The sequence below is a fragment of the Gekko japonicus genome, unplaced genomic scaffold (genome assembly GCF_001447785.1).
Source record: "Gekko japonicus isolate JY-2015 unplaced genomic scaffold, Gekko_japonicus_V1.1 scaffold450, whole genome shotgun sequence".
Lineage (NCBI taxonomy): Eukaryota > Metazoa > Chordata > Lepidosauria > Squamata > Gekkonidae > Gekko > Gekko japonicus.
The window spans coordinates 683,728-696,410 of NW_015165843.1; the positions used below are offsets into that span (position 1 = coordinate 683,728).

Genomic DNA, 12,683 nt, shown 5'->3' on the forward strand with positions numbered 1-12,683 from the left:
GCATTTTGGGCTGTGGAAGAGGAACCGGCTCCATTCCTGGAGTTCTCTCGAGTTCCTGCGCTTTTGGTTTTGCTTTTTGCCAATCCGCCTCCCAAGACTGCTCCAGGTGCTCCGGCCTGAGGGCTGCTGGGGGCGGGGCTCGAGTGCTCATTACTTGTGGAGCTGAGGCTCAATGTCTCCAGCTGCTCCGCCACCTTCCCTTCCCTTGGTTAGCTCGGGAAGCCCGAGCAAGCCGGCTGCTGGAGGGATGTGCATTCGGTTGGTCTGAACCGAACGCACCCCCGAAAATGGCCCATTCGGGCCCCTTTCAGGCTGCTGCGAGCCGAATCATTCTCTGTTCTGAATCGGCTTCCCGCAGTTCGGCCCCATTATATCCTATGGGCCATTGACGTCAATGGCGAAAACATAGGGTGTATTCTGGGGGCTGGAGGGAAGGTGGTTTAAGAGAGGCTCCAAAATTGCAGGGTAGCTGCTAGAGCCTCTCCCCAAGATGCCTGCCATGTTTCAGGAACATTGAACCAGGGGGTCCAATTCTATGGGCCACCAAACAGGTTGCCCCCATCCCCTCCATTGTTCTCTATGGTGGGAAAAAAGTCCACCCTTAAAAGCAGCCATTTTCTCCAGGGGAGCTGATCTCTGTCAGCAGGAGATCAGTTGTAAAAACGGGAGATCTCCAGACCCCACCTAGAGGCTGGCAACCCTAGCAGAGAGCTGGATTCAAATCCTTGTTTGACCATGCTCATTGGGCAACCTTGGGCCCGTCTCACTCTCTCTCACTCAGCCTAGTCTACCCTCATAGGGTTGGTGCAAGAATAAAATGGGTGATGGGAAAAGAATGTGGGGATTTTAAGTTGTACAGCTCAGTTGAACAAATGGGTTTTTGCAGATGGCACCATCTCCCGACTCTCTGGGCTCCATCTCTGTGCCTGCCCCAAATCAACAGGTTCCTGAAGGAATGTCACTGCTCCAGACTCTCTCCAGATCTTCTCTGGATCTGCTCTGGTCTCTGCTCACAAACCTCACCCAGGAGCCAGAATTTCTGACTGCCGAAGGTGAGACCCTGCACAGGACGGCTTAGAACACCAGTACCAAATTCACACATTTTCAGGTTTTATAAAGAAGCTTTTATTTCTTTTTGTTTCACTTACAAAAATACACAATGATCATCTGTACAAAATACATTTTCCACCCCAAGGGGGGGAAAATTAAAAAGGAAAAAAAAAACCCACCCCACACACAAATCCACACCAAGATATTTACAACATTCTCCTCTCTCTCTCTCTCTCTCATACACAAATACTGTTTTGTTGTTGTTATTTTTTTTAAAAAACCCAAAAAATACTAAGATTAGATCCGTGATTAGATCATAAACTTGTGTGTGTGTTTGTGTCTAGGTATACTAAGACCAAACAAGCCGCTCTGTTTGGAAAGGGGACAAAGGAAAGCAAACTGACAACAGGCATACCAGTAACAAAACTGAAAATGTCCTTTCCTGGGACTTAAATCAATTTAGGGAGCCCACCTCTACCATTCAAAACCTCCTGAGCACCCTGCCAAATCAAAGCGCTTGGATGACACCACAGAGTTGAGATTGGCCTTGGCGCTGGACCACAGTGGTAGATGTGACCTACTCTGCACTAATTCTCAGTGAGATAGTAAACCTCTGGCCGGCCTATACCACTCCAGGCTGTGGGTGGAGCACTCAGTACAAAAATCTTCTCCACACGCAGAAGACTACCACATCAGGGGAAAGGTTAAGAAAGAGTCTTTCTCCTCGAAAAGCTGGTTTTCTTCATGCACGGGACTTATTTTGCAAAGAGCTTGCAGAAACAGTATGCCCTCAGTTACTTGGAAAGTCTAAAAACACATTCATACACGTGCTCATGGAGTGACTGCACCATCAAGTAACACTGCGTGCGTGGGAACCGGCTGTCGCAGATCAACCACACACAAATCGCTTACATCAGATGGTTTCATGGAAACCACAGTGCCTTCAGTAGCAGCAGACTATCGGTCCTGATTTGAACAGGCCATGCGCCATGATAAGATCACCCCATTTCCTTCCTCCCATGTGTGTATGTGTGTGTTTGTGCAGGCCATGCGCCATGATAAGATCACCCCATTTCCTTCCTCCCCATGTGTGTATGTGTGTGTTTGTGCAGGCCATGCGCCATGATAAGATCACGGGGTCATTTCGTAGAAAAAGAGCTAGGGGGGGCTCATTAGCATAACTCATTAGCATATGCCACACACCCTGACATCACCGGAAGTGTGTCCTCCCCACAGCCGGCGGCGACCTCCAGCGGGCACCAGCAGGGAGCTCCAGGCCCCGCCCTCCCGCACCTCACCCGGGGGGATAGCGTCCCCCCAGGTCCCCCCCCAAATGACCCCTGAGATCACCCCATTTCCTTCCTCCCCATGTGTGTATGTGTGTGTTTGTGCAGGCCATGCGCCATGATAAGATCACCCCATTTCCTTCCTCCCCATGTGTGTATGTGTGTGTTTGTGCGTAAAGGGCTGTCAAATCACAGCTGACTTATGGCGACCCCAGCAATGGGCTTTCAAGGCAAGTGAGAAGCGTTTTGCCACTGCCTTCCTCTGCAGAGCCTTCCTTGGTGGTCTCCCTTCCAAGTACTGACCCTGCTTAGCTTCTGAGATCTGACGAGCTATATCTCGCTGCCTTCCCTCCCCTTCATCCCCCCCCCCATCCAGTTCCAAACTCACAATAGCTATTGTGCATGAAAATCTCCACTCATCCACAAGCATCCACTCTTAGGCAGCAATCCTATGCAGGTCTGCTCAGAATCCTGTTCTGGGGCTTCCTCCCAGGGAAGTGTCTTTAGGATAGCACTGTTAAGCAGCACAGCTGGGAGTGTGAAAGGTCAAGTTAGTGCAATACGCCTTTCGCTAAAACAGCATTATGGTTCTAAGAAGTCACCATATTTTTTATAAGCGTTTCCTTAACATGCACTGTTTGGTCCAAAGCCCAGCAGAAAAAGACAACTTTGGGGGAAAAGCAGGTACTAAAATCTCAAGCTTTCCAAGACAAGAGAAGGGGCCATGACTCAGTGGCAGAGCATCTCTTTGGCATGCAGAAGGTCCCAGGTTCAACCCCCGGCATCTCCAGCTAAAAGTACCGGGCAGCAGGTGATGTGAAACTCCTCTGTCTGAGATTCCCGGAGAGCTTTTGCCAGTCTGAGAAGACAACACTGACTTTGATGGAGGCAGCTTCATGTGTCAAGATGACAACTTAGACAGAAGATTTGTAATAGAAAGAAGTGTAATAACAGAACTGAGGAATGCCAACTTCCAGCTCTCTTAAACAGGCTATGTGCCTCTTAAGTGCAACCCAGCTCAGAACACTGGAGTGCCACATTGTTGTAATGATAAATTACTTGTAAGGTCTGGCCCAGTGAAAACGGGAGCTGAGTATAAGCCCCATGCTATAACAGACTTTGAATAGCTGGCTGCTTATGTGCCAGAACATCTGGCACCTTCCCTACCCCCTTACATGCAACCGAGGGCTTCAGAATTATTCTAGTTTATCTTGTCACTTGAGACCTCATTAGCAACCCCCATCAAGTTTGATATTCTATAGAAGGTTATTTTTTTTAAGGTGCTGATTGTGACAAATGTCAGGCCAGTAATCAGGCAGAATGAGTTTCCACTGGCAGCGCCTTCCTCAGTGGAACGAATAAATTGTCACACGATCCCTTGGCATGGGGGAAATGCAACGAAGGGCTTCCAGACTTGCGTTATAGGTGCTCTTGTGCGTTGTTCTGGGGTGGGGGGGGAGAAACCCTACCCCAGACCCTGTAAGGCACAGATTTCTGCATGACGCACAAATTGTGAAACACACGTCACTCTAAATCTAGTCGGTCAAATGCCTTTTCTGCACTGAGTCACTCTGCCATTCCTCAATCAAGAATTTTTTTAAAAGGACATAATCCCCGCGCACATAACACCCTGTCTCTTTTGCCTTTGGGGCCCACAGGCATTGCATACCATGTTTTAAGATTAGACTGAGAACCTTTCGGTGCTACCTTCAAACTGATGCATGGATTTCCTCCACAGGTTTCTCAGAGGGTCCAGTTTACAATTCTGTCTATGGGCCACGTGGAAATAGAAGAGCTGGCCATTCCTCTCACCTGACATTCTTGTGCAGGCAAAATAAGGAAACAAAAGGATCTGTTTGGAGGTGGAACGTGCCATCAAGTCACAGCTTACGGCGACCCTTTAGGGTTTTCAAGGCGAGAGACGAGCAGAGGTGGTTTGCCATGGCCCGTCTCTGCGTAGCAACCCTGGACTTCCTTGGGTCGTCTCCCATTCAAGGACTAACCAGTGCCGACCCTTCTTAGCTTCTGAGATCTGATGAGATCAGGCCAGCATTGGCCATCGAGATCAGGGCAGGATCTGTTTACCTAGCAGATATCCCAAAAAGCACTTTGGCCCAACGCGACAGGGAATCAAGGACAGCGTATTTAAAGCAGTCCCGCTGCTGCCTTTCAAGATCACAGAACCGTTTCCTAAACGTACACCCGCTGGCAAACCACTCTGCCAACAAGTTATCTTCCTGCCTCATTGTTCATGCTTGGAAAGGGACATTTCAGAAACAGGGGCAAGCCCCGCCTCATTCCTCTGAAGCCTCTTCTGGTTAAGCAAGTGCCTTTTTAACTGGTGTGGCACCACCACCGATTGAACATCTGGGATGCCTGAAGTAAAGCCGCTGCCTCTTGCGGGAGTTTTTGCCCCTAATGAGGAGTTGCAGGAAGGATGTAAGGGATGAGGTGTAGATACCCTGCAGCATGGGAAAAAGCCAGATGAGAACAGCAAGCGTCGTCAGGACTGCCGGTCCCAGAAGGAAGTGGAACGAAACGGTAGCCAATCCTGGGCCACGCCGGGGCCGTTTCAGAGTGCGCTATTCCTTCCTGCCTCATTCTTCTTGCTGTAGGGCACAGAGACAGCTGTGAAGTCCTTCAGTTCCTCCTTGTCAGCCTGTAGCTCAATGCCATTCCTCTTGGCCATGCTCTGGTTGATTTCCATGAAGGTTTTGTTCTTGGTCTCGGGGACGATGAGGAAGATGTAAATGACTGTGACCAAGCAAATGCCGCAGAAGACCAGGAAGCAGTAGGGTCCCAGTCCCTTCTAGAGATGATATAAAGAAACCGGAGTCAGAAGAGGCAAGTCGATGGGAGCTCTGTTTGTTCAACCCTTCCCTGCTCCCCGCAGAACCACCATAGAGTTTGAGATCTATTGGGATTCAGCTGACGTTAAGCCCAGTTTACATGGTAACCATAGAATAAAGTGAGAAAGCTTCCAGGACTGTAGCATTTCTGGTGAAAGATCATATTTTGTTGTCAGTGGAGAAGAACTTCCCTGAACACCGTGAAAGTGGGGGATGCACACGGCCAGAGTGTCCAGCTAGGACAGGGAGAGGCGGATTCAAATTGCACTTTGGCTAGGACACTCACCGAGCGAGCTCTGTCTCATTATAGCAGGAGACTTCCTACTGGCAGCACTGACCCCCACTGCCGTTTGGTAGGGTGGGGAAATAATGAAAAACATGACCGTCATCTTTACCGTAATTTCTGATGTCATTTCCGGGGCAAACCCAGAAGTGACGTCACACTGCTCTAGGAAGTAGAACCACAGAGGTTCCGCCAAGGGTGGTGTGACGTCACTTCTGGGTTTGCTCCACAAATGGCATCAAGCGGTCGAGGGGGCGGTGCTCCCTACGTGTCCTCGTTCTTAAATCTCCCACTGGTTGAGCTAAGGGGGGAGAGAGAGAGGGAAGGAGAGAGAAGGAGGGAGAGGGAGAGAAGTCATACATCCATAATTATCTTACCTCCATGTACTTGAAGACTAGCCCGACCGTGAAATTGGACAGCCAGTGAACGGACCCTCCCACCATGAACGCAGCAGGGCGGGAGGACTGTAGGAACATCTCTATGATCATGACACTTGGAATTGGGCCTAGGAAGAGAGGGAAAAGAAGAATGAGGAGTCCGGTCATTCATGTGTGAAGCTTCCATACCGAGTTAGACTCCTGGTCCACCTAGCTCAGTATTGTCTACGCTGATCGGTACACAGACTTGGAACTGATTTGGATCTCATTTGTTCTCAATGTGTGCTTCAGTGTATGAATTAAAAGGTTTCTTTTCTGAACTGATGCTTCCTTCTCCTCATTTATTCCAAATTTAGTATTCCAAATAATGCCTACTGACATTCTGGAAAGGTGGCATTATAAAAAACCCTTTCTATAATGGTTATGTATTTCTGGAATCCGAAAAGTTCAAAATCAGGGATGTACGAACATACATTTTATGCTTCTGCCTGTTGTTGCTGAGCCCTTTCGTTTGGTTAATTTTCATCACATGTGGTTCCCGACTGTGTGTCTTTTCATGGCACACAAAGTTCATGTTAACGATGGCATAAATTTAACATGAAAAAAGGGAAATCGGAAATGATGTGAAAAGATAGACTGGCAGGTTCAGTTCACACAAGGGAAAAGCAGAAACAAAACGGGCATGTTCGGGCTAAAACGCGGGAGTGTGGCACTCAGTAGCATTCCTCCTAAAACCGTCTGCCGTTCTACTCTCCGCTCGACATATGCCACTACGAGGAAGAAATTTCCTGAGAATCTCCTGTGCAGGATCCCAAGAGTCTGTGAGGAGGCCAAAAGAGTTTATCTCTGTCTAACCAAATTTAGGCAGTGAGGCAGTTGGCAGGTTTGCAGCGGATACACAGAAACTGAGAACACCGCTTGTTCAGAACACATGAAATCACTTAGAAAGGCATTAGTCTGCATTAATATTTTCCTCTCTAGTCTCCTGGCAACTGAACATAACTTTATTTCCTTCTTGGTGCAGTTGCTGTTGGAATGCTCATGTTTCTCCAGGCCTTGTTTTGACCAACGAGTTCCGAGTCCTTATAATCTGACTGGTTTGGGGATGGGCCGTGGCTCAGTGGGAGAGCATCTGCTTTGCATGCGGAAGGTCCCAGGTTCAATGCCCGGAATTTCCAGTTAAAGAGGACGAGGCAGTAGGTGATGTGAAAGACCTCTGTGTTGTCAAAGGCTTTCATGGCCGGAGTTCATTAGTTGCTGTAGATTTTCCGGGCTGTCTGGCCGTGGTCTTGGCACTGTAGGACCTGACATTTCGCCAGCAGCTGTGACTGGCATCCTCAGAGGTATAACACAGAAAGATGGAGTACTCTCTGTGTCAAGGTGAGAAGAAAATGGTAGGCAGGTAATTTATATCTACTTAGGATAATTAGGTACCACTTCAGTGGGAACAGCGTTCTGTGCGCCTTAGTGTTTAGCAGAGGTCATTTCGGGGGGGGGAACGCAGTCCCCCCGGGTGAGGTGCAGGGGGGCGGGGCACATGACGAAGCCCCGCCCCCTGCTTCCGGCCGCCCCGCTTCCAGCCCTCATTCAGCCAGGAGAAGGCAGGAGAAGAGGGAGGGTAAGTTGCTTCCTCCCCGCCTCTCCCCACCCCTGCCTGCCTGGGGCCAGGGAGGGCCTTGGTGGGGCTTCCTCGCACTCCCGCTGGCCTTGCAGGTCCACCGCCGGGCCCCTGATGTCAGGGGGTGTGGCATATGCTAATGAGTTATGCTAATGAGTTCCCCTAGCTCTTTTTCTACGAAATGACCCCTGGTGTTTAGTCATGCCGGCCACATGACCACAGAAATGTCTTCGGACAGCGCTGGCTCTTCGGCTTTGAAACGGAGATGAGCACCGCAACCCTAGAGTTGGATTCGACTGGCTTTTGAGCAAGGGAACCTTTACCTTTAGGAAGGTGGGGTAGGGCTGAGTCATTCTCTTGTTTCAACAGCCAATCCACATGCACCTCCTCAGGAAACAGGAAACAATCCATATACACAAGAACCTCCTCAGGAAAGCTCCTCCATTAGCATGTCCACAGCCTGGGGAACTCCTACAAGATAATGACTCAGCCCTACCCCCACCTTCCTGAGTAGATATAAATTACAATTTCATAATGGGGGGAGGGGAGTGCAGGAAAAACTAGTTTAGGAAAGAATAGGAATAAAATGATGAAAGACTGGGACAGCTTATTCATGTTAATGTTAGTTGTCTGGACACAAGAAAAAAAACTCGGTAACATCGGGGAATGAAAACAGAACATTAAGGAAATCTGGAAAACGCCTAAATTGAGATTTCTCAAAAAAAAAAAAATGATTTGTGTAAATGCGTGTAGTCATGGAATATATTCGGTCCTAACGACCAATGAATGTACCTGCTAGATAAATGTAAAGAAGGGACACATTTTCCTTTGGGCAACGAGGGGACCAAGTGGAAATGTGTCTACTTACTGGCTCCAATGGCGTGGCCAATAACGTAGGAGATGACGCAGGCAATGCTGATGTAAGGCATCCAGGAGACGGTCTGTTGGGAGATTTGGTTGCACTTTAGATTTATGTCTCAAGGGTGAGGAACCGACATGGAAGACATGCCTAACCCCTTCCGCCCCTCCACCCAACCTGACCTGTACGTCAGAGGTGTCTTCTGCAGTGTCAAGTTTTCCCCTGCCTGCCTCAGCCAGTTTGGTGTAGCGGTTAAGTGCGTGGACTCTAACCTGGAAGAACCAGGTTTGATTCCCCAGTCCTCCACTCGCAGCTGCTGGATGACCTTGGGCAAGCCACAGTTCTCTCAGAGCTGTTCTCTTAAGAGCAGCTCTCAAAGAGTTCTCTCAGCCCCACCTACCTCACAGGGTGTCTGTTGTGGGGAGGGGAAGGGAAAGTATTTTGTAAGCTGCTCTGAGACTCCGAGTGAAGGGCGGGGTATAAATCCAATCTCCTCCTCCTCCTCCTTCTATTCATCCACAGCTTTCCCTGCTTTCTGTGGATGATTTCTCCCGGGCGCAAAAACACAGTTTGCCCCCTCTTGCTCCGCAGCATGGAAATTCCCAGAAACGGGGTATTTGGATGCTGCGCACCAAGAGGGGGAAAACTGCGTTTTTGTGCCCGGGAGGGAGAAATTACCTGCAGAAACCAGGGACAGCTGCAGATGAACAGAAGAGCAGGCAGAGGGAAACTTGACACTGCGGAAAACGTCAGAGTGGTCAGGGAAGGAACGTATAGAAGCAACACTCGCACCCAAGGCCTACTGACATATATTTTGGGTGAACTGTTGCGATGTTACCTTACCACCCGGCTGCCTCCATCCTATGAAGTTCAGCTCAGTCTTCCCTCTCAATAGACCCACCCCCCAGGAGGGCAGGGCTACGAATATGACTCGATCAAAGCTACCTGGTCTGCCTCTCCGAAACAAGAGGCCAGCTGGCAGCATTTCCCACTTCAGGCTTGAACGTCCCCTTTTCTTTGACCCTGGCCCCCCTTCCCACCCCGTTTCCTCAGGCAAAGGCATACGCACATCCTTGAGATTCAGAGCCACGGTTAACACCGCACAGGCCACGCAGCAGATCCCAAAGCCGGCCAGAAGCAGGATCCTCCTCCCCAGAGCCTCCACGATGAAAACCTAGAAGACACAGAAGAGGGCACAGTCATTCACCTTCTCAGCAAATTTTGTTCTGGTGGGGCTGAAGTTCTCAGTGCAGGAAGAAGAAAGCCATTTAGGCAATAGAAAGCTGTTTCCAGGATAGATCTCTAAACTGCAAAGCTGTCAGCCACTTTACAGGACAGTTCTCAGCTGCTGCAAGTTCATCACTCCTGCCAGCCTAAGCAACAATTCTGATAACAAGCCGGCAGGTGGGGGTGATGACTTCTAGAGTCAAGAAAGCTAACACTCAGGCAGGAAAACTCTCTTCAAGGAGACCAGTTTCTTGACACAGAGTTAGAAGGGATCCTAGAGGTCACCTACTCCAACCCCCTTGTGCTCAGTGCGGGAATTAGTCAGCTACAGCACCCCTCTTTGCTTAAAGGAGCACACACCTTTAAAACATGTTTTAAAATGATTGAAAAAAGCATTTACAGGAGAAATTCTTATGGGGCTGTGTCTCTAAGAAAGCCAAAGCCCCAATGTAGCTATGGGCCTGAATTTGCCTCCCCTCCCCAGCCTAAAATCTATTTAAACGTTGGGTGGCCTTGGATTGGTCACTTTCTCAGACTGCTTCACAGGGTTGATGTGAGGATACCGTGGAGCTCAGGTATGCTGCCCTGAGGTCCTTGGAGAGATGGCAAAATGATGATGTGAGAGAAATACAGAGAGAAAGGCGGAGGGAGGGAGGGGGGGGGAGAGAAATTAGGATGTCAAATGGCGGCCTTACCGCTACCAGAGTCATGACGACATTTACGGCGCCTGTTCCCACAGTGACAAACTGCACATCGTCTTTCTTCACTCCAGCGTTCTCGTAGATACTGTCGGCATAGTAGTATACCTGCAGGCCCAAACCATCAGTCAGTCCACGCCTATCCCATATAAGGAACGTAACCACAGCCCTGCTGAGGGCGGTGGAAAGTGCTGTCAAGCTCCAGCCAACCTACAGCGACCCCGTAGGGTTTTTCAAAGCAAGAGGCGTTCAGAGGTGGCTCGCCCTTGCCTGTCTCTGCATAGCAACCCTGGACTTCTTTGGTGGTCTCCAGCGTTCCCTCTAAGCTGAGTTAGTGTGAGCCAGCTCACAGTTTTTTTAGCCTCCGGCTCACCCCTTTTGGTCTCAGCTCAGGAAGGATAGGGCTCCAGAGCAAACTAATTGATGCAGCAGCCCAATCGCTCGCTCACAAGTTTAATGCCAGTCGCTCACCAAGTAGGATTTTTGCTCACAAGACTCCACAGCTTAGAGGGAGCACTGGTGGGCTCCCATCCAAGTACTTAACCAGGGCCGACCCTGCTTAGCTTCTGAGATCTGATGAGAATCCAGCCAGCCTGGGCCATCCAGGTCAGGTCAGCCCCAGCAGAGGCAAACTGCTTGCTCCCTTGATGCTCACAAACAGGGTGTGAAGACAAGAGTGTTGCTCCTGAGCAACCAGTATTCAGAGGTACACTGCCTCTGAAGCTGGAGGTTCCATTCAGCCATCGCAGTGAACAGCAAGGGTCGATGGGCCTCTGAGCCTCTGCCAAATCCCTCCAGCTAGGAGGAACTGGGCTCGCCGTCCACAGGCCCCTCCCAGATCTGCAGTTCTTTCTTCCCCCCACCCCAATCAGTTTTATCCAATTTTCTCATTAACAACAGGGTTATGCAAGATAGGCATATACATATAATTAACATATTTTTCGTTATACATACAAAAAGGGCTTTAATCAATCTAATCTATACTGTGGTGAGGATTCTTTCCGTACAGTTCATATATCAAACTGTGTATTGTGCTATAAACGCCACAAAAGGCGAACAGTACCTATTACATCGGGTATTGAATCTTTCGTAGTTAGGTATGATAAGATAGGAGACCATATACACGTAGTATCATTGTGTTCTCCTTGGGGTTTGATTTGTTTAAAGATATCTGTGGTTTTTTCCCATTACGTATAGATTCCATAGTTTCTTGTACCAGAGGTTTACGTTCAGAGTGCTTTGGGACTTCCATGTGGATGCAATTGCGGTTTTAGCTGCAAACAGTAATAGGCTGATTCTTTCCTTAAGTGTTAGAGATAGAGCAGTTTCGTCTCTGAGATTCAAGAGTAGTGCTTCTGGGGTTTTGTCTATTATGCTCAGTTACAGTCCTTATTTCCTCTATTATTTTCCTCCCTCGCCCTCAAATATCACTCAAGCCGGTCTCTTGTTTACCCCGTTAACTCCGGAGAGCTGCTGGCCCATCATCATGACGATGATAGAGATAAGTTGCCACCGAAGGCCTCGGTAGGTGAAAAGGGCGCAGACGGACATCTTCCCTTCGGCCTTCTCCACCTGGTCTTCCTTCCTCATCTCTTCCATCTCGTCCTCCACGTCATCCCAGCCTCTCAGCTTCTTCAGAGCTGGATGGAGAAGGGAGGAGAAGGGAAATGGCGTGAGCGACCCTCTGTGAGCGAGCAGGAAGTAGGCAGGAGTGGCCCAAGATATTCTGAGCCCAGCCCTGCACTGGCATGCATGCCTCCACTGCCGCCTGCAATGCTCCTTTTCCTAATGCCTTGCAGGCAGGGCTATTTTTGGGCAGGAACGCACAGGGATGGAGTTCCGGCTGGCTCCCAAGCTGGCCACGCCCAGCAGGAACTCATTAGCATAATAGGCCACACTCAACAGCAGGAACTCATTAGGATTGGCTACAATTAGGGGTGTGTGGCCTAACATGCCAAAAAGCCCTGGGTTTTGACAACAAACAAGGTAAAGAGAATAAGAAGCAATAGGTGGGTGTGGCTGGATGACCACACTTCTGGTAACACGGGGGTGTGGCCTAATGTGCTAATGAGCTGTGCTGTCAGGGTGTGGCCTAATATGCTAATGAGTTCCTGCTGTTGGGTATGGCCTATTATGCTAATGAGTTCCTGCTGGGCTTTTTCTACAAAAAAAGCCCTGGGCATGAGCAACCCTCTGTGAGCGAGCAGGAAGCAGGAAGGAGTGGCCCAAGATATTCTGAGCCCAGCCCTGCACTGGCTGGCCTGCCTCCACTGCCGCCTGCAACGCTCCTTTTCCTAATGCCTTGCAGGCACCGATCCCCAGGTGGTGGCTGGAGATCTCCATGGGATTACGACAGAGATCAGTTCCCCTGAAGAAAATGGCCACTTTGGGAGGGTCACTCTATAGCACGACAAAAGGGTTGGAACACTTTCCCTA

At 49.5% G+C, this 12,683-nt stretch overlaps 1 protein-coding gene across 2 annotated transcripts in view; it reads right to left on the bottom strand.

Annotated features, from left to right (window-relative positions):
* Nucleotides 1-4,715: 4,715 nt before the first annotated feature.
* The window catches only part of LOC107110277 (solute carrier family 2, facilitated glucose transporter member 5-like), a 52,454-nt gene continuing 44,486 nt past the window's right edge, over nucleotides 4,716-12,683 (bottom strand). For both annotated transcript variants that reach the window (XM_015411038.1, XM_015411037.1), the window contains exons 7-12: nucleotides 11,700-11,887; nucleotides 10,245-10,355; nucleotides 9,392-9,496; nucleotides 8,332-8,404; nucleotides 5,846-5,973; nucleotides 4,716-5,145 (exon numbers count right to left, since the gene is read on the bottom strand). In XM_015411038.1, the coding sequence (XP_015266524.1) occupies nucleotides 4,909-5,145; nucleotides 5,846-5,973; nucleotides 8,332-8,404; nucleotides 9,392-9,496; nucleotides 10,245-10,355; nucleotides 11,700-11,887 (842 nt within the window). In that variant the 3' untranslated portion in view covers nucleotides 4,716-4,908. The remainder of the gene's footprint in view (nucleotides 5,146-5,845; nucleotides 5,974-8,331; nucleotides 8,405-9,391; nucleotides 9,497-10,244; nucleotides 10,356-11,699; nucleotides 11,888-12,683) is intronic.